General features: G+C 33.9%; 1 protein-coding gene across 8 annotated transcripts in view; it reads right to left on the bottom strand.

The window, feature by feature from the left end:
* The window catches only part of KCNT2 (potassium sodium-activated channel subfamily T member 2), a 143,480-nt gene that overhangs the window by 82,234 nt on the left and 37,855 nt on the right, over positions 1-23,391 (bottom strand). For all 8 annotated transcript variants that reach the window (XR_008202461.1, XM_052667073.1, XM_052667072.1 and 5 more), the window contains 3 exons: positions 22,528-22,602; positions 21,994-22,077; positions 21,309-21,403 (listed from right to left, as the gene is read on the bottom strand). Coding sequence is in view for 7 of the 8 variants with exons in the window: in XM_052667073.1 (XP_052523033.1) it covers positions 21,309-21,403; positions 21,994-22,077; positions 22,528-22,602 (254 nt within the window). In the remaining variant the exon portion in view is untranslated. The remainder of the gene's footprint in view (positions 1-21,308; positions 21,404-21,993; positions 22,078-22,527; positions 22,603-23,391) is intronic.

The raw sequence follows: 23,391 nt of genomic DNA, 5'->3' as shown, positions 1-23,391 counted from the left end.
CTGTCACAGAAGTACATGCCCAGCATCATGGTCAGCCTTCAGGTAGAAATTGTCAACTGGTATGAAGTTTCTGTTTGCTAAACATATAGCATAGAAATAAAATACTTGATTGTTTCTCCAGCTGAACATATTATGTTGGTTCCTCCCAGTTACACGTTTCTGGTAAGAAGTAAATAGTAGTATGCTGCTTGGTATTTATTTCACTTGTAATCAGTATGATTAGGGTAAATTAGTGCTGTTTAGGTTGTGAGAAGCAGTGGCAGAAGCTATACAAAGGTCTTACTGCTGTTTCTTATGTTTCATGCTTTAAAAATATTTCAGTTTGGAAAAATATACCGTGATAAAGAGCTTAAAATATGATTTTCTGTAAGAGAGTAGAATCGTTTAGACTAAATCCAATCCAGCTTTTAAACTGTATTCACCCATATGAAGAAAATTGATGTGTGAACCGGTCTGAATAGCGTTGCTTTTTTTCCCCTTGAAGCTAGTTGAATTATTTATCCTCACACAATTAGAAATCTAATTGGCAAATAATACCATATTCCTTGGTAATTATTCTAGAACATATCTAAGATAATTTCTTCATATATCCTATCCAGATGGTAAGAGTCACTCATTAATATCTGCCATGGTAAAAATTTTGCATCACCAGGGAGACCCTGTGTTTATAACAGCTTTTTGGTTGTTCTTCTGTTCTCTGTTCTGTTCTCCAAAAATAATTCAGTAGTGGGCAGTGGCATTTCCAGAACATATGGATCAAATTCCCAGTTTCCTTTTCACAGTTCTAGCATTTGTAGTTTTCACACTTCTTAAAATGTTCTAAAAAGGGTGCGGGTTTTTTTTTTTTTTTTTCTGTTTGCATAAGTTTCATCCTTCAGTCAGAATTGATAATTTTATGTTCCTTTCCAAGTTGCTACACGTTTTTCACTGGAGTAGTAATCTAGGTCTTCCATAATTTTCCTATGTTCACAGTTATCTCTTTCCCTTTTCTTCTTGAAAAAAAATTTTTGTACCTTTAAGTATTAATGGAGGAACTGTCCAGAAATATGCTAATGATGAACACTTTCTTTTGGTCTCAGGCATGGAAGTGTCTCATCTATCTCCTATTTCAGTGTTAATTTGAAATGATGGAGTAAGCTGTAGAAGATGTATGAAGAAATAAGCTATTTTATTGTAGTTATTCATGTAAGTTACATGTAATAACAGAGCTATGAAGGATTTCAAATCTTTTGATGTTTTTAATCCTAATCTCTCTGGTATGTTTTCTACGCTTTGCCTGTGGGTACATCTCTGAAACATAAACTTGATTTCAAGAATTAAGGTCACAACAGCCAGGAAAGCAACAGTTACACAGAGACAAGGATATGGCCATAACATGCTAAGTGTGTTTATTATCTGCAAATTAGTTTGTATTGAAGCATAATCCTATCATTTCTAGAATGCATTTTGTCCTACTGTTGGTGTATGGTGCTTCCATAAGCAGAAGGGTAGGTTCTAATTTCTGTATCTGAGAGAATGAGTTAAAATTCTGTTATCCCAGAGTTTTGTGGGTTTATTTAGGGTTTTTTATTTTTTGGGTTGCTTTTTTTTTTTTAAACATATTCAAGGAATTAAGCTTGTTTCTTCATTTATTCTTTCATGAACTTTGAGTAAAATCTTTAGAAACTTACTTTTAGGAAAACTCCCAGCTTAATGGAGATACTTCATTAATATTATTCTTCATGTATTCTCTTTACATCCCACCAAACCATACATTAACTGAACTGAAAATACATTCTGGATATAACATGAACCCTTCCAACCTTTTTTTAAGTGAATAACAAAAGGTGCATTGAATTGAATGAGCCCAATTATATTTTATGAGCTGTACTCCTGTATATTCCTATATATGTATATTCTTTAAAGCCATCAAAATCATTTTGAGCCTGAGTCAGAATGTTATGGATCCAAACTGCCTTTTGTTGAACTCAGTGGGCATGAAGCCAGAGCATCCCAAATTCAGTTACCAATATTAAAGTCAATTGGACATGGAAACTCTTTATTCTTCTCTGAAGCAGAAATTAATTTATTCTTAGAACTTCTTGAAGAATTGATTTACTTGTTTGAAATTACTTGCACCTCATCTGCAGTTCTATCAGATTGTAACTGAGTCCCTAACCCTGAAAGCAAAGCCAAAAATAGTTTACCAAGTCTTAGTTTCAGTACTTGTTTTGTTGTTCTGCCTTTCGTTTTCACTAGAGCAAGGGATAACAATTTTGCCGAAAAAAAATGATCTTGAGAGATAGCTTTATGAGAATTCCAAATGAAATAATACTCCCCCCCCTCTTGGGGATTATATCTTCATCTCAAGTATAATTTGTTAAGTATAATTTGTGCTACTAGTGAAGTATAAACTGTAGAGATTACACTTTAATCTCTTCTGTACATCCAAATAAACATTAGTCTGTTTCTATAGCATGTTCCTACCTGATTATGCTGCATAGAGTGCCATAGAAATTTACTGGTTCTCCAGTAAGGCATGTCCATGTGAATTAGTTATTTAATTCCCCACAACTTACTGACATCTTTTATTGAAACCTAGTTATTTATGTTAATAATAGTAACCACATTGACATTATTTTTAAAAGATGCATCAATACTACACGTACCAAGAGTCAGCACATGTTCGTGTTCTGCTTTCTCCTGTTTCCCAACACAGTGACCTCAAACTTCATCTTTTTTTCTATTTTGGTATTTTATGGTGACATTCCTATCTCCTTCTTCTTGTTTACTTTCTCCTTCTCTTTCATACTATGAAAGAACAGTATGCTTGGTTTTCCTTGAACAAACATCAATCAGGAAAGCAGCATTCAGCAAAAGCAATGCTTATACTAGCTTGTCTTTGTGGAGAAAATAAACAGCTATAATAATAAATACACAGAAAATGCCTAATAAAAATAAAAGGCCAAATTCACCTCCTCCTACACCAATTTTAGATTTCTGTAATTCTGACATGTTCTCTTTTCATTGTGGATTTAAGATAGCAATTACATCATAACAACACTGGCTTAATAAAGGGGATATTTACATTTGTGTATATATATATAAATATATATACACACACACACACCATAAAACATTTAGTCTGCTAAAGCAAAAGCAGTGTCAGCAAATGTACTACAAACTCGTGAAAAACAGAAGTGTGATTTTAAACATGTAAATATGTAATCTCTGATGATTAGTTATGTTTAGTTAGGTAGAACCTGAACTTTTGAGAGTTCAATCTTTGTTTTACTGGAATTTTTTTTTTCTAATTCCAGGAATCTTTGCTTGCTCAAGTATTTTGTATGCCAAAACTAACTACAGTTTGTACATAATCTGTCTCCACATGCAGTACAGAAGCTGCCTCAAAAAATCAAGTGAATTACCTTCTAAGACATCAAAAGAATATACAGAAGGATTGATGATATGTTTATTTTTTTCCCTGTCCCTTAGCTGAATATTTAACTGTTTTTAAAAAGTAAGAAACAGTTAAGATCAAGATTTTAATATACTAATCAGACATATCTGTGCAAATTTCTATTACATGCTAGAAAGACAGGTCTTCTGTAAGGAACCTCGCATGTTTAAATAGATCAGACAGGATGAATACAGTTAAATATAAAGCTAACTATGCCCACTTCCTTCTGTCTGATTTTTCACCAGAGGGCCTTAATGCTTCACTCTGTGTATTCTCACTTTTACCTATGTAATCCAATTTGAAATGAACTAACCTGGAAGGGAAAATCTGCACGCAGAAGGGGAGACAATTTACACTACAGCATGAATTCAAAAGGCACTATGACGTTAGTCAAAGCCAGGGAACTAGAGAAATGTTTGGAGGGCCTGAAACTTTACTGATGCAGTTTCTATATAGTGGCATATTACAATATTTGGATTATTATCTGCTGCATTTTAATAATTATTTTATAACTGCTTTAGGGGGTGAGAGGCGGAGGAGAGAAACAGTAGCTATTGCACTATTGCCCAACAACTTTATATGTAAAAGAATACAAATTAAATGTTCCTGCAGTGCTATTAAGTCACCTGGACAGTTTAAAATTCAGAGAAATCATGAAAATTTGTGCTTAGGTGTTTTTATTTTATTTCAAACCCCCATTCTATTTGGTTCTAAGTACCCTGTTATCAGAAATAAATATTGTAGAGTAAAATAAAACCATAGATTAATAATGCTTTTATCATGCTATGGTATCATGCCGTAGAAATGGGTACAACAAGAAGTTGGATATTTATTTGCAAGTATTGTACATTAACTATAATTATTTATAATCACTCATAAACTACTTTATATTAGTTTGTGTTTTCCTTTGACAGCGGTGCCAAATAGATCTAATTTTGACTCTTTTTTTTTGTACTTATAGGAAATTATTATTTAGAGATACAACTTCTTGAGGTCTGAAATAATGTGTCACAGTCTGAAGTCAAAAGACAGAGAGGCTTAGGTGACTTCACAATTAGGTAGCAATCAGCAGCACTGTTTTCCATGAACTTTGAGCTTCAACTTGCATAGAAACTTCTATAGTGTTTCAATTAGTTAGCTGTAAGGAACAGATGAGTATGTTGAAACCAATGGGGATGAATTTTATCATGTTCATTGAGATCCTATGGTACGGGCTCAGGTATTCTAGAAAAAATACAGTAATTCTGCTGCCCATATTAAATAAGTATTCCCATTTACTTAATGGTTTCCACGTATCTGAACATGGAATAGTGACAGAGCAAATTCCAAGTTAAATTGCAATTATTTGATTGCGCTATGTTGCCAATTGATATTTGTATTACTTTAAATACTTTTGATACCACTGGTACAATATTTTTTTCTGTATTGAAATACTGAGTGACCCCTCTGCTCACAGACCATCAACTGCAGCAAATGTTTATCAGTAAAATTCAAAGAGCATAACAGTGAAAAAAATGAGTGTGTTAACTTCCTAGGAAATATATGGCAGGTACTTAAAACATATATTCCTATTATAGTGGCTGTAACTGTCCAGTTACGTAAGTGAAAATTTGGAAGAGTTCACCAACTTTCTTTCTCGAGAAAGAAACTTTCTCGATCTTCACACCAAAATAAAATGTGACTGTAAGAACAGTTCATACTTTGGATTCACTCTAGAAGGCATATAAAATCTTTCAGAACTCTGATAGATGCATTGAGTTTTTGTCTGAAATTGGCAAAAGGTGTTTACTGTTGCCAAACATGCTAATATTAAGATGGTGCTAGGCTGAAGTCCTTGCAATGAAATTTAAGGCTAATGCTGTATCTGAACTCTGATTTATAATGAGGGAAACAGCCTTTCATACTGCGAGTTGTCTCTGTGGGTATTCTGTGCTCTCGAAGGAATTGGTATAGAGCCAGATGTGGTTTTGTCCTCTATTTTCCTACATCTTTAAATTAGACATTATTGGAAGAACAATTTTCAGTGCTAGTAAAATTAACATACAGAGAATCATAAAAAGCTCAATTTGTGCTTCACAAAACTTTGCTGATGTAACTACAGTGATATTAAAGTTACTTCATTATTAATTGTATCAGGTACTTAATGAGATACTTCATGTTGATTTCCAAATGATAACATATGTCTTCTGAATTTTGAGTATTTTTTCGTAAGAGACACTATTCAGCTTAGCAGTCTGGTCCTACAATCTTAAAAGGTGAATATGTTGCCTACTACTTTACTCATGAACAGCCTAATACCTAATGCTTTCTGATTCTTGTGTAAATAATGGAGAGACAAAGAAAAGAGCAAGGAATGATCAGAATCTACAGCGAATAAATGAATGGAGACAATCAGAATTTGCTCTGACCAATAACAAAACATCTATCCTATTCAAACCTCTTGAAGGTGAGGTTTTAAGTTGCTGAAAACAAAATGCTTCACTTTTGCCAAGATATATGATTTTTCTCAGAATTTTATACAATGTCTGAACATCTATTTTCTGAAAAGCAGTTTTCCATAAACATTAAAATAGAAAAACAAAATTGTCTGGTTTATGGACATTTAGAATTTCTAATATGTTAAAATGACAATCTAGTACAATGTATAATAATATATCAAATTAAGGAACACAATGAGAAGTTCAAACTTGCTCCCTTTATTATGAATAGTAGGCTGTAAAGCTGTAAGCGTAACTGACTTCAAAGACATAGAAATGATTGATAAAATATATAACATAAAAGAAATTAGGGAGGAATGCTGATTGGAAAGGTTGTTATGCTGTCTTTAAAGTGAGTGAGTAGAGAAATATATTTGCTATTCCTAGTTGGTAACAAGCAATCTTGAGCATGGTAGGGAATGAAATATATTTAAAGACTGACTGGACAAAAAAAGATACTGACAGTGTGACTTCTTACACCATTGATTTTGTTCTTGAAAATTATCTAAGATATTTTTGCAGCTCTGATCCCATTGCATCAGATAGTCCAAGTCTATAGTTTTACTAAATATTTTCTTTTCATAAGCAGTTTTCATACAACACTCTCTCTTTTTCAAAGAATCTCTTACTGAAGGAAAAGATTTGCGTAACTTCAACAGGCTTTGAATCAAGCTTTCAGGTTCTCTCAGGCTTTATGAATAGCTGTTGAGGCAGGGTTAGAGAGCTCTTTCTTTCTCTATGCTGCAATCCTATCACATTAGAAATGAATTCTGAACTTCTCTTCAGATGAAAAGGTAATCTCTTTGTATTTCAATTCTATCTCCAGCCAAAATGCTGTAGTTTGATGATACCATTTTTGTGTGTCTATAATATCCAATTATAAGCATTTTCCCTTCTCCAAGGATCTGTACATGTTATGCAACTAGTGGTACAAAAGCTGAACTTATTAAACTTCTACTAATAAGCCATGTGACTTTCAGACACTGAATAATAGGATGTTATGAAATAAAGAAGTTCATATAAATATTTGCTGAATCTGAGTGAAAACCTTGCTACTCCTTCTGCTGCAGTTTGTGAAGCTGCAGCGTAACAACTCTGATCATTTGGACTTCACGAGTAAGAGTCTCAATGTGGGCAGCATTCAACTGACTGCATTTCCATAAAAAGTACCCTTCAGTCTGCAAATCCCAAGAACTAACTGCAATTTTGTATGCTTTCAGGCTGCTCCAGAGCTTTGAAAGTCAACAAAGGAAACCTTGACATTCTGACCTCAGTGTGTCAATACTGTTGTAGCAAAGAGCCCCCTGGAGCATGAGGTTTTGTGCTACCAACACAAGTCAGCCTCTTATTTCAAAAATAGAAACATGCAAGTAGTACTTGAACCACAAGATACCCTTCACCTGAAGTGAGCTGCAATACCACAAGACCTTTTTGGCAGGGTTGTGCTTTGTCCTTATATTGCCTAGCTTGTATTGATAGCGGGACTGCAACAGCCTTGCAATTGGATTTATTGAACCTCATGAGGTTCACCTGGGCCCACTGTTGAGCCTCTCTAGGTCTTTCTGGATGGCATCCCATCCCTCAGGTGTGTCAACTGCATCTCAGTTTAATGTCATCAGCACACTTGCTCAGGATTCACTTGATCCCACTGTCAACGTCATTGGTAAAGATGTTAAGGGGCACTGGTACCAATACTGACTCCTGAGGACACTGCTTGTCACTGATCTCCATCCACACACTGAGCCACTGACCACCACTCTCTGAGTACCATTCACGACTAGTTTCTCATCCATAGAACAGTCCACACATCAAATGCATATGTGTTAGGAGAGAAGGATACTACTGTTGGGGAATGTGTCATATGCCTTACTGAAGTCCAGTTAGATAACATCTATGACTCTGAATTCAAATTCACATTTATTCTTTCTAAGGAAATAACAAATAGGTCATGATGTAAACTTGAGTGACTCACTTTTCTACTGAAGTTGTTTTCTTGTCATAGAATCATTAAAAATGCATTATTTCATAGCAGTAGGGGGTTAACAAAAATGACAGGAAAACTGCCCAGCCTAGTAGGAAGTCTGTGACCTGGGTATACTCTTTGCCCTTTTCCAGTAGGTGACTGTTTTGGTTGTTGTTACATAATTCAATCACAGTATAATGCTTTAAATTTTGCTCTTCATCTTTTGCACAACTAGGATTGTATTTATGAAAAGTCTGCCTCCATTGTATGTGTAGATTAAATCCAAAAGCATTTCTTTTTCCAGGAGAAGGTGGAATGGGTTCACATACCATGAAGTTTCAAGGACTGTTATATAATTTAAAAGAAATGGAGCCTGTTAAATTTTCCAAGACTCAGCAATCACTTTTCAGTCTTGCTTTCATATTTCTAACAACTCTTTTTGCAAAGCCATATGAATCAGAGGACAGCATTTCCAAATCTTGAACTTTGTGTTTAAACATCATACATGTCATACATTTGGCCTTATATCTTTGCCAAGTGTAGCTGTTAATCTGCAGCAACAGTCTGAGTTAGTCAGGCCTCATGGATGTCAAGCAAGCCACCAAATACATTTCTTTCCTTTTGAAATACACACCCAGCATTACTTGAAGCAGTGTTACCAAGCATAGTTTTCGTTGATTTTTGAACACTATTAGATCCAAGTCAAATAGTCTAAGTGAAAAGATATGGTCTATGAACTCTAGAAACTGCTGAACTTTTGTCTCAGCCTCAAAGAAAGAGATGTTCTTACTTTGCGTTGTGCTCAGTTAGTTTCAAAAAAGAGCACAGGGATTCTTAGTTCTCATTTTGTTTTGGCCTTCTAAACGTCTGCATCCCAAACAGTTCTATAGCCGTGTTTGTTGTATAATTGAGAAAAAATCTTCTGAATAAACTGCATCAAACTGTTTTTCATTCATATCAAAAATCAAACATTTCTTTACTGATGCTTTCTGATTAAACCAGAGTTGTAGGCAATTCTCTTCCATAGCTGCCAAGTCCTTGGCTTGCTGAAGCCTCATTCTGTTTTGTGATCTCTCAGAACAGTAAAAACCTCTTCACACTTCCATGCACTGTGTGTCATTACCTTACAACTGACAGTTGTAGTTACTTTGCTGAAAATAACATGGTTTAGACACTGATTTGAATACTTGCAGTGTTGATTATGCTCCAAAAACCTCTGTTAGGCATCAAAATAATCTAAAACCCTATCTTTTGTTAAAGTCAAACATGAAGAAAAGCTATTTACTTGTGTGGGATTCTTTAAGGAAATTCTGTTTATCATCTCTTTATGATAGCAAAGGAGAAAATTGGTAAGAACAGGCAAAATGATTATCAATTTAGACAAATAGAATGTTTCTAAAAGGTGGTCAGAAAGAAATGGTCCATATTAGGTTAGGCAAAGGCTCCTTTCATTCAGAGCCTGTTTCTGCTGAGAGCAGTAGCAGATGTTCAATGAAACAATAACTAAAAACAGTATAGAAAGATCCTCCCATTTAATACTCTGCCTGCATTAAAGAGCTTGCAATAATAGTTCTCTGATGGAAGGAAAATCAGTTCTTTGTCCACTTTAGCCTAGGTACACTTTATTCTCCTTACAAACACTGATTTTTTTGCAAAAAGCCTGCAATTCCTGACCTTCAAGTATCCATTCTAATGTTTATATGTATCCTGTACTAACCTTCTGTACTGTGCTCTCCTTATCACACTATGTTTTCACTTGATTCTCAAGGATATTCACCAAGGATCTTTCCTACACTTTCACACATTTTTACATGTTCTTGGTAGGCTCTCACTTGTTTGCATTATGAGTGCAACGCATTTTTTTCCTACTTTTATATTTTTCACAATCCTGCTATTAAAACAACTGCCTTAGAACAAGCCAATTCCCTTTCCTCCAGGTGCAAAATTTTCATATTAGTATCATCTTAAGCCAAAATTAATTTGTTGGAAAGTTAAAGACAAGCAATACTTAGAAAGAATGGTATATTCTTTGGACTGGTTATCCTGCTGTGCAACTCAGACCATTGGTAAACACAAGTAGGAGTGGTCTAAAATGTGCAAGTGATTCACATCTGATAGCAATTTTTTTTACCTATCTTAACCACAGGCATGAGGACTGCAGCTCATCATAAAGCTCACAGGTGAAATTTTTCTTTCCAGCTTAAGTATCTATAAAATATACATTCTGCTGCACAGTTCTGTCTAAGCTCTTTCAGAAGTCAATTATCTCCAGACATGGAATAAACTGAGTTTTACTTGCCTTATTATTATTTTGTTCACAGTTTCTTAATATGCTATTAAGCAAATCCTCACTGTCTGCATTAAGTTTGGCTTTTTCCCAGAAACTTTCACTCATGTTAGTTTTCATCACTAATTATTTGGAAGGACCACATGGAATAATTATAATAATGGTGATAAATTTTTCATGATGCTACATGTGGAGAGCCGAGACTGATACCAGGAAGATGACTTTTTCTGAGCCAGAGAATAGGCTTCTTAAACCACAGTCTACTTCATAAACTCTAATTCTAGGTCCTGCATATCTAGCTTGTTGATTATTTCACACGCCAATATTTCTGGTTCTACTTCCCCTGGTGGAAAATTGTTAACTGTGTATGATTCTTGGTTTCCCTTCTTATATGGGCACTATACCTTATGCAAGAAAGACTAGTAATGAAGCATCATTTCCTAGAAACAGCTTTTCTTATATTTCCTGGGCTTATAGATTATTTTATTGGGCATCCAATAAAACAAAGAGAGAAAAAAAACTTCTAACGAGAAATAGTGGAATAAAAGACCCAGACATGAAGGCTAGAAACTGATGGGAAATATCTGCTTTCCATCATGACTGCTCGCTGTACTTTATGTAATCTGAGAACCAAAAAGAGGTTTGCAGATTAGAAGAGGAGACACGTGGAAAATGATGGAGACCACCTTGAAAGTTTTGAGAAGCCCAAATGAGAACCACGGTGAAATGCTACAATTATGTAGGACTATAGGAGATATAATTACCTGGAGATCTGTTATGCCTCTTCTATTTTACAGTGTTTGTGCTTACAATGAGTTCATTATGCAGATGCATAATCATAGAACAGATCAATGAAGTCCAAGATCTCATAGGACTACTCTGAAGCATGGGGTGTTACTATTTACTTATCACATGTATGTTTAATATGGGTTATTATTAATTCCAAACAAGCTACCGTCTCAATATACAATACTTGATTGTAATCACCATTTAAAGAAAGAACATTAGTTGTATCAGGATGACCTCACAAGTGGGATGGGGAGCTGATTATAGTAGTCAGAAAAATAATACAAGATGAATAATCATAATATTTGAAAGATGAGGGAGAAGAAAGATCATAGTGGCTAGCAGGAGTGACAGCACACTGTGTAGTTTGTCACTTCTGTGCTCTGTCTGGCAGGTTTTTTCTTGACTACTTTGCTCGTCTAGGATATTATATCTATATACTCACTGCAGCCCTTAGAATCAGACTTCTAATCTAAATATTCAGGGCTTACATTAGACTTTAAGTTGGCTGATCTGTGCTTTGTTTTGGTTTGCTTTTTGCATCTTTTGTCTTTTCTAATTTCAGGTTATTAGCTAGGTGAACAAAAGAAGATAAAATGAAAGAGTATAGGTGAAGCATGATTCAGTATCATTCTTTTTGCTGTATTTGTCCAAATCTAGAAAATGTAGATATATGCTATGTATAACTATGTCCACTTCCTAGCATAAATTTTTTTCATTTAATTTCTTTTCATTGCTCATCACTGATGATATCAAACATGAAAAATATAGGATTGGATTTAATTTGTTTATATTGATGCCAGCTGATAATGATAGATATCCTGACAGCATGAAAAGGTAACTCAAAAAATATATTGGCTTTTTTTTTTTTTGAAGAATTCTATTCTTGCACTGTAGAGTTAAGCAAAGCAGTAGAATACATGCAATTACAGGAGACCATAATGCATTTGATGCATTTAATCTACCTTACCCTTATGCGAACTGTTCCTTTTTGTAATATATTAGTAAAGATATTGTTTTGCTGTGGAATGTAATTAGTATGGTACACTGTGCCCAAAGGAACTGACAATTTGATTTCATGCCCATTGTTAACTACCCAGTCTGCAAATTCAACCCACAGTTTGTACTTCAGTGTTCACTAAATGAATACCAATTCTTGTTTCCTCCTTATTGCTGTGACTCACGCACTTCACTATGACCTATGGTGTATATTTATATGAAATATTTTGCATATGTTGCAGAAATGCATGCCTTCCACAAACATAAAACATGTAGGTTTATCACTGCAAAGAAAGTGAGCATGCATCCAACTTTACATTGCATTTGAGTTTCTTTATATAGTGTTACCTGATGTTGCACTTGATCTTATTGGTCTTTTCCAACCTAAATGTTTTATTGAGAACTAGCTATAATTTAATATTTTTAACTTTTTGGCAGATCCTTATATTATTGAAATCTTTTGTTGATTTCCACGAGCAATTACTAGAGATTGTTTAAATATAATGTTTTCATAATGAATCACAGTTTTCATTAGTGACTTGCTTAATTTGAGGTCAGTAAATGATTTTTTCCTGTGACAGTTCTGGCATGGGAATGGGAACTCTATTGCTAAAGGAATGAATATCATGCATAGGTGGTTTAGAGGAATCCATGGACATTTAATTTTAGTTTATTACCCAAATGTTATAGTATGTTTGGATGACTGCAACCTCCTCTAGTCTTCACCTGTTTGAAAAATATCTGGCTAAACACCATAGTAATTTCTAATTTCCAAATACACAGGAGCAAAATGAGAATTCTTTCTTTTAGAAATCACTGTTCTAAATGCGTGAAATATCATCTTCTTTTTAGATCATGTCACACTGCAATTCTAGCTCTGCCTAAGTCTCAGAGACATCCTTTCAGTATTCAGTAAACTTATGCCTAACATGATTGAGAAATTCCTAGTGGTTGGTGCAGCTTTTGTTGGAATGGCCAGATTTGCAGTGAAATCTTTTTTAACTCTTCACTGTCTGATTTGAGATATATTAATTATGTTAAACTCCATGCTCTCAAAATGCATTTGGAATATGTAAAAGACAACAAAAGTGATCAAATCACAACATATTGTTACTGTTCATCAGTAACTAGATTAATGAGATCTAATAATACAGTTAAATGTGTTAACATAAACCAATACAAACATGAGATCTTAGTAATGTATAATAAATAGTTTGTCAGACTAATGAATCAGTCATTGAAAGATAAACATACATATATTTAACTCTGCATGCTGATGAAAACTTCATTTTTGAGCCAGGAATAGTGAGTGATGATGGGCTGATGCCAGACATTGAATTTAAATAGTGAAGTAACATCCTCAACCTAATTAGTCATCTGCAGCTACACATGGCATTCTATTTGCTTATGTCTAAAATGATAAAGCACTGTCAAAGACAGCATCTGAATATCAGATTTTTGTCTTTATTGTAAAGATGAGAAGAAGGATGTGGTATGTAATGTTTTCATGTAATGAAAAAGATGGAAGACAACTTTTAACACTTGTTACATATATTTAATTCATCCTTTAAGAGGAACATTATCTGCTTTTTTTTTTCTTTTTGAAGTCCTCCCCAAACCAAAGGAAAACTTAATGTTTATTTTGTTTGTTTGTTTCTTAAATTAGTATGATGATGATGAAGCATTTCACAATACACAAATTCTGGTTGTATTCCAGATCTATGTTTATTCTAGCATTTTGTTTTACCAAAGTTATTCTTGTCATCCCTATTCTCAAGAGAATATGCATATTTTACATACGTAGCATTTATGTTTTCATTCAAGATATCTACTTACAAGTCTGTGATTTAGAAGCAGGTACGTGTGTGCATGTGTATTTATTTGTAAATGAACTGAAAGTTTACTAGAGAAGCCACATTCCTGTAATTTTCATGTCTTTGTATGCTCGTTTAATTTGCCTTTGTATCTCCCTTTGTCTCAATTCCCTGTGGGAGCTCTATGCCCACCTTCATCTAAATTCAGTTTGGAACTAATTTTCAAGCTAATAAATATCTGCAACCTGTGCTACAAATTAGCAAAGCTTTGATGGTAACTTGGAAAGGTCACAAGTGGCTGAAACCTCTACTCATCTTCCAGGCTATAATAAAACAGCAGTAATCCCTCAATCATATTGTTTACTTCTTTAATGTAATATTTCTCTACAGTAAAAAATAATAATAATTTTAAAAATTCACTTATAATCTGTTTTTGACACTTTATTTTCAAGGAGTTTTGTGAAGGGCAGCATTCTGAGCTACCATTTAGTCTTTCTGATTATTTTTTATTTTCAGAAGAATGGATCACTACAAATGATATCTTTCACACTCAGAAGATAATGCAGATTGAACTCTGTATGACTTTGTTCCAGAGGCCGCAGAATAGATGAGTCAAATTATTTTCAATTTCACTGGTCTCTGCAACTACTTTTAAATGTTCCATTACATCTGTTGCACAAAGAATTCCCTGCATGTAGCATGGGAAAGATGCTGACCTAATTATTTTAGAAATAACTATGTAGAAAAATCTAAAAAGATTAACAAAGGAAATATTATGTCACTACCAAATTAGTAACTAAAATAGCATGAAAATCACTGTATAATTATGTGAGTTGCCATAGAAACCACGTTTGATGGGTAGCCAAAAAGACTTCTGATTGGGCTTCTATAGTTCTGCTCTGTCTATAATAAACATGATTTCTTTTCTTCCTTCTGTAAACAACTTGCCAGTTTTTCAGCATGTCTGCATCCTATACTCTTTAAGCAGCCCTCTTCAACAGTTTTGATTGCCCATATGTTTTTTTTATCAGTCTGAACTCATGAACTTAAACATGTAAAAATCTTTTCAAAAATGTATCATGACAAACACGACATTATTGTCCAAAGGAAAAAGAGAATAAATTTATGTATGATATTTCTGCATTGTCCAGTGCATAAAAATAAGCAAGGGCATCAATCCAGGATTTTATTGTTATAATTACATTTTATCAGCGTATTTTTTCATTGATTTTCCTCATTCAGCTTTAAGGCTTCAGCTCTGAAATACTGACAGTAACAATATAAGCAAACACTCCTTATTGCCAGCAAAGGTGAGAAAAATATGGCCCATCCAAGAAAACCCTACTCCATTGTTAACAACAGGTATTTCATTTAAATAATCTAGACCAACTATTTGTGATAATAGTTTTCACACTCTTCTTATATGGCAGACTTCACCTAAACAATCTCAGTAATTAAAAAAAAAACCATTAACTTAGTATGCATTTCTGGCAACTGCAGAGTTTCCCTTAAGAGAGAAAGAGAAAAAAAAAAAAAAGCAAATCAGCTAATGATCTGAAAACATTTAACGGAAAAATTATCTTTAAATAACATGTTTTCTATGCAACAGTTTAAATTTACACTGAATCACATATCAGCATTTTCAGTGAAAATTCAAACCTGACAAAATAACTTTTGCTAGCATATGGAGTATTAGACAGTGGAATATTTTGTCCTTTTGTTTTCTTTCTAGGATGTAAAAATGGCAGACAATATTTCTTGCAGAAAATGTTTGACTTGAAATACTACCTCTGGTTAAATCTCTTCCCTTTTACCTCTCATTCATGCCACATGGAAGCCAAGTACTGGCTCGGCTGAAAGCTCTACAGCTAAAATTGTGCTGATTCATTTTTTCCTAAGCTATCCCTGCTAGTTCTTGGCCTGAGACTATCCTATCTGAAGTAGCTGAAAACAACACGCATCTATTGGTTAGTGGTCTTGGCTGCCTCCCTTAATAAGAGATATTAAAGAAACAGTTCAAGATTATAAGTAAATATCCCTGCCATATGCTTAATGGCATCTATTCAAGATTCAAGGCAGAAATTTGCTCAGTTCTGAGACAACAGTGCAATCAGTAATTTGTTTTACTACTTGAAAGTACTGCTTAAACTACTTTAATAGTTTAAATCACAAAATACTTATCTATTGGTTATTTCTAATGGGAAAAGTTACCGTTCAGATTTGTTTACTGTTCTTTTTTCCTGTTTTTTGAATAACATACAATACTGTTACTGTTTTAATGATATCAATATAATTTTGGGAACACTTGGTCACTGCAAACACATAGAAACGTGACACAGCCACAGTGAAATGAATGAGACTTTAATTACTATTCTCATGCCAGAAACTGGGGCCATCTCTGAATTCCTTCAGGAATTTCCAATAAAGCGTAATTAACGTTGTGCTTATAAATAAATTACTCTCCTACCAAAGTTGATGAAAAGTGTTGTAGTTGTTGAGCAAATTATTTTGTATTCTTTACAGTTACTTAGGACTTCTAATTAATATACTAGAATACTCCGAGCCTTAAATTCTGCAACCACTGTTTAATCTTTATGACCATGACAATTAATATTCTTTATTAATCAAGAATCACTGGATTTGATAAAACGAAATGACAGAATTGCAGTTTAACTTTGTGCTGTTTTTGAATGCAAAACATCTCTCTAAATCATAAACATACTCAATCTGAGCACTGGATGTGCTATGCAACAAAATCAAACAACATGAAAAGACTTGCAGATATTATAAACATATCTTATTCTACATTATATAATTCACTAGCACTCTTTGAGTTCAATGTACTTAATGTTAGGCATCCTTCTTGGAGGAGTGCCATTGTTGGCTCCTGCTGTAATCAATACAGAAGGACAGAGAAGCAGTGTGATTTAGTTAAATTCAGATCTGTACTGCACTCGGAGGTGATTGTCTCTCTTATTGATAATAAAAGGAACTGAAGCATTGAATTGAGAGGTCTTAATTTCTGTGATATTACATAAAATTATTTCCTTTATCTCCTTCTTTTTTTTTTTCCTTTCCTTCTGTAACACAGTGTTCCAAGTCTGGAATTTTGTCTTGTTTGGACTAGATTGTTGTCTGAGTTTGTTGTCATTCCTACAAGCAAATTATTTTTATTGTTTGCTCCAGATGATAATTTTTAATTGGCATTGAGGCTACAGAATTGGTATGATACAGGAATTCTGTAAGTATGTTTGTGAAAACATCCTAATTTTCTGATATTGAAAGCACTGAAGAATAGGCAATGCTGAGATTTTCTCAGTGAGCTTTCAAGGAAGGTATGAGCAAAGTTCGTGCAGGCTTCATACATTCTTAATCTCATTTGTAGCCAACTTTCTTACAAGCTAATCATTCCACACTAATGATACATGACTAGCACTGATTTAAAAAACAAAGTCTTGAAAGATGATTCACTGTGTCATAGATGCCTGAAATAGTCATTTATTGTTATTTGTCTGACTGTAGAGTTTATGAAAGTAATTAGTATTGCATTTGGCAAGCAAAAGCAAACATCCATTAGCTAAATGACAAAATATATATTTTGACTATCTTTGTCACTTTCACTAAAACTCTATTAACAGTAATTGCTGAACAGCGTCATAAAGGAGGACACTTCTTTTAGTGTACTCATAATTGGGTGGGAGAACACTGAGGTATTTAAAGAAATAAATTATTGATAGCCTAACCTATCTTTGGAACTAAAAGAGAGAAAAAAAATCCATGTAGTAACCTGTAAACTGCAGATACATGGAGTTATGCTTATGAAGTGACTGATCTGCAGATAGTTTCTCGGATCCATAAACAATTGTCATTAAAAAAAAAAAAATACAATATATCACAAATTTTATGTGATTATTCTTTGTTCTGTAAATTGCCAACTGTATTCAAAATTATATAAAGCCTCCTGCTAAATTCTAAGTTAGAAGGATAATTTATAAAATGATTTTCTAAAAACTGTAAGATTAAACAATTGACTGTAAACATATTAATGTTTTATGTTTTAATCTGAAGCTCATATCTGAGTTATAAGACAGGTTGGAATATGTCTACTTGTGTTACTATCACTTAGAAAACTCCTGAGGAGATGCAACTGATGTTTTTGATGACATTGCATGGAGCCAACTTTCCAGTGAGATATCTGCTTTTGTAGAAGTTCAGTTATTTTGAAACATATGTGCACTTAGTAGCAAAGTTGACGAGAAGGATGTTTTCTGTAAGTATTTCTGCTTCAATGTAAGTAATGCAGAACCCTCCAACTAGTCTATAAGGTAAATTTTTGTGGAGGAAGTTGGTCAATCAAATGAAATGCTATTGTCTACACACTAGAAGAACAAGTGAAAATGTACAGTTACTAGACACATCTAATCCTCTCCCTCCATGGTAAAGCACTGCAAGGTCAGAAGGTCTAGCCAGCTTCTTCATCAGTGTTCTGAGTGTTCTGAGACACTTCCAAATGACTGGGGACTGAATGCTTCCTCACATTTATGAAAACATGATTTCAACTCTAATACATTGCACAGAGGAATGCTGCTGCTCACCAAACTTGTATATATACAAGGATGAGACATAAGCATCCTCTGACAAATATCCTCTTATTCTGTAAACACATGAGCTCTCAGAAAGGAGAATATATATAGTATATCTTCTATAGTAAAATTGTGCTTTCAGAATTGTCTGTGACAACATATCAGTTCCAATAGCCTTGTCCGCATGCAGCTATTTTGTACCTCTTGCAGAACTACAGAGTTCTGCTGATAGACAAAAAAAAAGTAGAGAAAGTAACTACTTTTCCATCTCAAGCACCCAGAAAAAAAAAAAAAGAAAAAAGAAAAAAAAGAAAAAAAAAAGATTAAGTACAGTAAAAACACACTCAAAAACAAAATTAAGGAACATATCCTGTAAGTACTGATTACTGAATAGTACTTATGTTTCAGCATTTGTTTTAAAACTTCTCGTAGAAAAGATCATCCCCAGAGTTACTAAAGCTTTCAGCGTCTCTAGAAGCAGTAAAAGAGCACTTTTTCTATGCTTCCTCAGTGCACCATTCTAACCAAGAAGGTAAAAACAATTTAAGTAGAAAGGGGAGTCTCTCCTGGACTTCTTATAAAATGGCATAATTCCTGTATAAAGTAATGTGTTCCTTTTCCTATGTGTCTGCTAAAAAAGCATGATTTTGAACAGAAAATTACATAGACTTCAACCGGTGTTCCTATTGAAGCAGATGGTCAAAGCAAGTCTGCCAACCAGCACTTGGGATGTAGTGTTACAGTTTAATTCATACAGTGCATTGAACTCATTCTTTCATTAACTGTAACAGTTTTGCATTACTGTGGCTCTACTATTTCTTGAACCAAGGTAGTATCTCTAAATGTCACCAGAATGTCTTTATAACAGGCTGCTACTAATTCAAAACCTTTCTTTTTGCATTGTTTTTACTGCACATATAGATCAGACTGTTTCTGGTCCTGGGTTTTAGAGGGGGAATTCAGTCACTCAGTTACAACTTGCTATTGTAAAAAGTATGAGAGAACAGCTTGAGGAAAGCTATCCTCAAGTAGGCAAATTCCAGAAACAGGCTTTGTTCTTCTTTCAGCATGAAAAAACTCATGTAATCTCTAAAACAAATCCTGTAAAGTGATGTAAAGTGAGATACTGCCTCAAATTCACAACGGATATAACATAATAGAAGACATTAAGTTGATTTTGACTGTTTATAGAGAGTTTTTTATATACGTGTAAAATACACTCTATAATAGAAGTTCATAGATGGGTAAAAATAGTATAAAACACAATTATATGTGTTCCTATAAGTAAAAATAACTGCTACCTAAACAGATTCCAGCATTAGGCAAGCTGCAGGTACTTGAACATCTATTTTTGGTAATTCCGAAAGTATTTCATTTCCTTAGTTATTGCATTAATGGGTGTTTTCATCCTATTTAGCTTATTTGGAAGTCTAGCAGGGTCAATACTAGGTCACCATAATCTATAATAAGCTCATATCTATGACTGTTGAGACAAGACATAATACCACAGGTGAGCTTGCCATATTCTGCATGTTTTACCGTCAGTTATCAAAATGCCTGGTACTGAGCATGACGTTCATTTTAGCTGCATTCATTAGCTGATATCCTACCAAGCAGGGAGGATCACAGTGAGTTCTTAGGAAACATTATTGTTACTAGCTCACCAGAAATGGCAGCGTTTGTCATCGAATTTTGTGGCTTTAAGACAAAGGACCATTCATTTAATCACTGACCAGAACAAACCTATATTCTTCAGTAAAGAGTAGAGAACTGAGAAAGTGTTTCTCAGGACTGAAAAAGTGTTGTTTTACTCTGTTATTAACAAAAGACTTAAGGCAGGATCTAACAGTGGACGTCAAGAGCATTCTAGAGAAATAAGATGAGTAAAAATCAAATCTCTTTCTCCGAAATGTCACGACAAAACTTCATCTGTGCACTATCCCAAAGGCACCCTGTCTGGCAAAATTTCGTTTAGGGATTGTTAACCCTTTCCAAAAAGGTTCATCTCTGTTCACTGCCCTCTTGCATACCATCTCATAACACACATATTCTTTTTACTCTTGCTTTTCTCCATATATGACACTCAGATCTCAGATACTACTGCTGAGAAATTTCTGTTTGCTAAGTAACTTCCTAAGCTACGCTACCACCTCTGCCTTTGTGTGTGAACATAGTTATGTCTGTGCTCAGTAATTTCAAAGACTCAAAGACTTTTGCCTCCAGCTCTGTTCAACTGTAGATGTATAAAGCATAGTATAAAACTGTGACAAAAAAGTAGTATTTCCTATGAACATTTTTCTAGCTGCCAATAATCTGCAGCTCTTTCATTTTAGGAACTTAGTAGATTTATATTTATTACTGTCAAAATACTTTTCTCTGTGCTTCCAGAACCTTTATAAACTTAAAAGTTTTTGAGATCTTGCAACAAAGTTCCTCATAGTATTACATTCTTGTTGTTTGAACCTACCATCCAGTGCTTTCTGTAATCTAGATTAAGAATATTTACTTTCTGTAAATAAGATTATTACTACTTTCTCCCTTTATATCTTATGACTGGACTGGGTAAACTGAGTGATAAGTCTGAGATTTTTTTTGGCCTTCTTCTGTCTATCCCTCCAGTAAGAGAATTATTACCTTAGTCTGGGTACCTTCATTGGTTCTCTTCAAATTCAAATGACTTTTTCACTGAGACTTCCTCCATCTATTTCTCCTGTGTTTTTGCATGATATGTTTCCTTCCTAATTGTGAGAATGAGACCCTCTCCCATGCATGCACATTCTATTTCCAAATCCAGTGTATCAGGGCTCTAGCTGTACTCAGTGCTGAGTGGTATTTGCATTGCAAGTATGTTATTATTTTAATTTCAACATGTGATCTCCACAATGCCTATTTTATCACCAGGTACAAAAGTGAGAAAAGTCAATATATATAATAAAAACAGAAGGATTTTGGTCACTTACCAAGTGAAGATAAGACACAGTAAAGTGGATATTAAAATGAGGACTTGGTTAAACATTGCAGACTGTGTACGTTGGATGGCTCTGTGAAGATCATTCTGCATTAATAGAAAATAGCTGTTATTTTTGGCTTTGAATTAATGAAGCATGAGCTGATTCTATAGAATTACATGGAGTCCTAATAAAATTCACTCATTCAAATCCACTTAAAATTTGCTGATCATGTGGAAGGGTGCAAAAGAACCAGCTGTGACTCAGTGATTGTTTAACTAGTTCTTTGTTCATCCTGGCACAATTCTGATACTACTGCAAGCTGCCTTAAAGTTTATCTGTTCATATCTAGCTTATAAATTACAGGCTGTGAAGACTAATTAAGGCATAGCAGTTGAGTTCCCTGTAATTGCATGTGAATGCATAAGTAGCTAAAAAACTAGCCATTGTAACTTTCCCTCCTAATGGGCACTGCAACAATTTATACTAATTTGAGATTTCATTTCATTATTTTTTTTTTTCTAATTTTGATGGAGAGAGTAGCTTTAGTAATGCTTGACCATTTGTGTACTATAACTACAGATCTGGTTAGCTCGCTAGAAAAGTTGGGCAGAGAACTGTAATGCCAGAATCCCAGTTAAAGTAATACATTAAAAAATAGAAAATACAAATTAGTTCTTTTCTTTATCATACTTACAATCATATTCTCCAAAGCATGCTTTGCTAGCCAACAGTTTAAAAAAACAGGAATAAACAGGTTTCTTAGGACTGGCCAGAAAATCTGAACAAATTAAAAATGGAAAATGAACAAATTAATTAAAAGACTTCTATTCAAGAAAATAGCAGCAATGAAGTACTCAGGAAAAATATATCTTTATGAACTGCATGGAAGACAAAATGATTAAATACAATATATAGAGTCAATATAGAGTTACAAATACTGACAAATAGATATTCTTTGATTTTTATGTCTGACTGTTTTATCTTATTGATTGTGTTGTAATTCGAGTTAGGGATCTGTTGGTTGTTTTGGGGGGATTTTTTTGCCTTTTTTGGGGAAAAAAAATGATGTGCACTATTTCCTTTAAGTAAAAATCTGCCTTGTTGTTGTTGGCTAATTTCAGTTCCTACGAGCACAATTCTTTCATCCACACAGAATTCACTTGCACCTCAGTGAAGAGTATTAGTGCAAATGTAAAAGTGTAATATGTATTAATTCAAATAGTTTTACCGTAATGATGAAAGGGACAGCGTTTATTATTTCCAGCAGGAAGGGTATTCGCAGAATTTGTTCCCAGATATTTCCCTTCAAAGAAAAAGAAAAAACAATAAAAAGCATGTCATAGTAAGTTTGCCTACGCATCTGGGGAGGAATATATAAGATATTCAAATGCCAAATACATTTATCTAAATAATTGAATTTAATGAAAAGCATTTGTCCTATAGATTTAAACACGTGTTAAATGTGAATATAGAAAACAGGATACTTTGGCCTATTTTTTCTTTCTGTTTATTATAATTTACCTCACACATATACTGTTCAAATCTATATTTTTACTACAACAGATCCTTGCATCCACATGACCACATATTTTCATACTGTGGCCTAGTTAGTAAAACAGCAAAGAATGAAAAATTCTAATTGCATTAACTAGTCAACTCATTATGTCAGCTAATGAAGAGCTTCATTAAATTAAGTTTCTAATTTTTTCGAAGAGTAATTTCTGTTTCCTCGTATTGCATTTTTAGGTACCTTGGAATCCTACACAGAGATCATCTGGTTTTTTTATTCTTCCAACATTGGTTTACTTTAATTTTTGCATGCACGCTTACACATAGGTAAGGAGATAAGGTTCTTTTCCTAACAAATTGATTTTTAATAATTCTGGTTTTTGCTGGAACCCTCACGCAGCACAACCTGCTGGTGAGTTCTGTCTGCAGCTGTTTTCTTTCTGGTATTTGGTTTTTTTCTGAGACATCTTTAAATCTCTAAAATCCTACACTGTCATACTTTAGCTTTTGGTTGTTTTAAAGTTTTTCTCACTTTAATACTTATTATTTAAGACTGTCTTAAAAACTAGAGACGAAATTCCAT

The sequence above is a fragment of the Tympanuchus pallidicinctus genome, unplaced genomic scaffold (genome assembly GCF_026119805.1).
Source record: "Tympanuchus pallidicinctus isolate F22 unplaced genomic scaffold, pur_lepc_1.0 scaffold7, whole genome shotgun sequence".
NCBI classification, from domain to species: Eukaryota; Metazoa; Chordata; class Aves; order Galliformes; family Phasianidae; genus Tympanuchus; species Tympanuchus pallidicinctus.
This window is presented reverse-complemented; position numbering and strand designations above follow the sequence as displayed.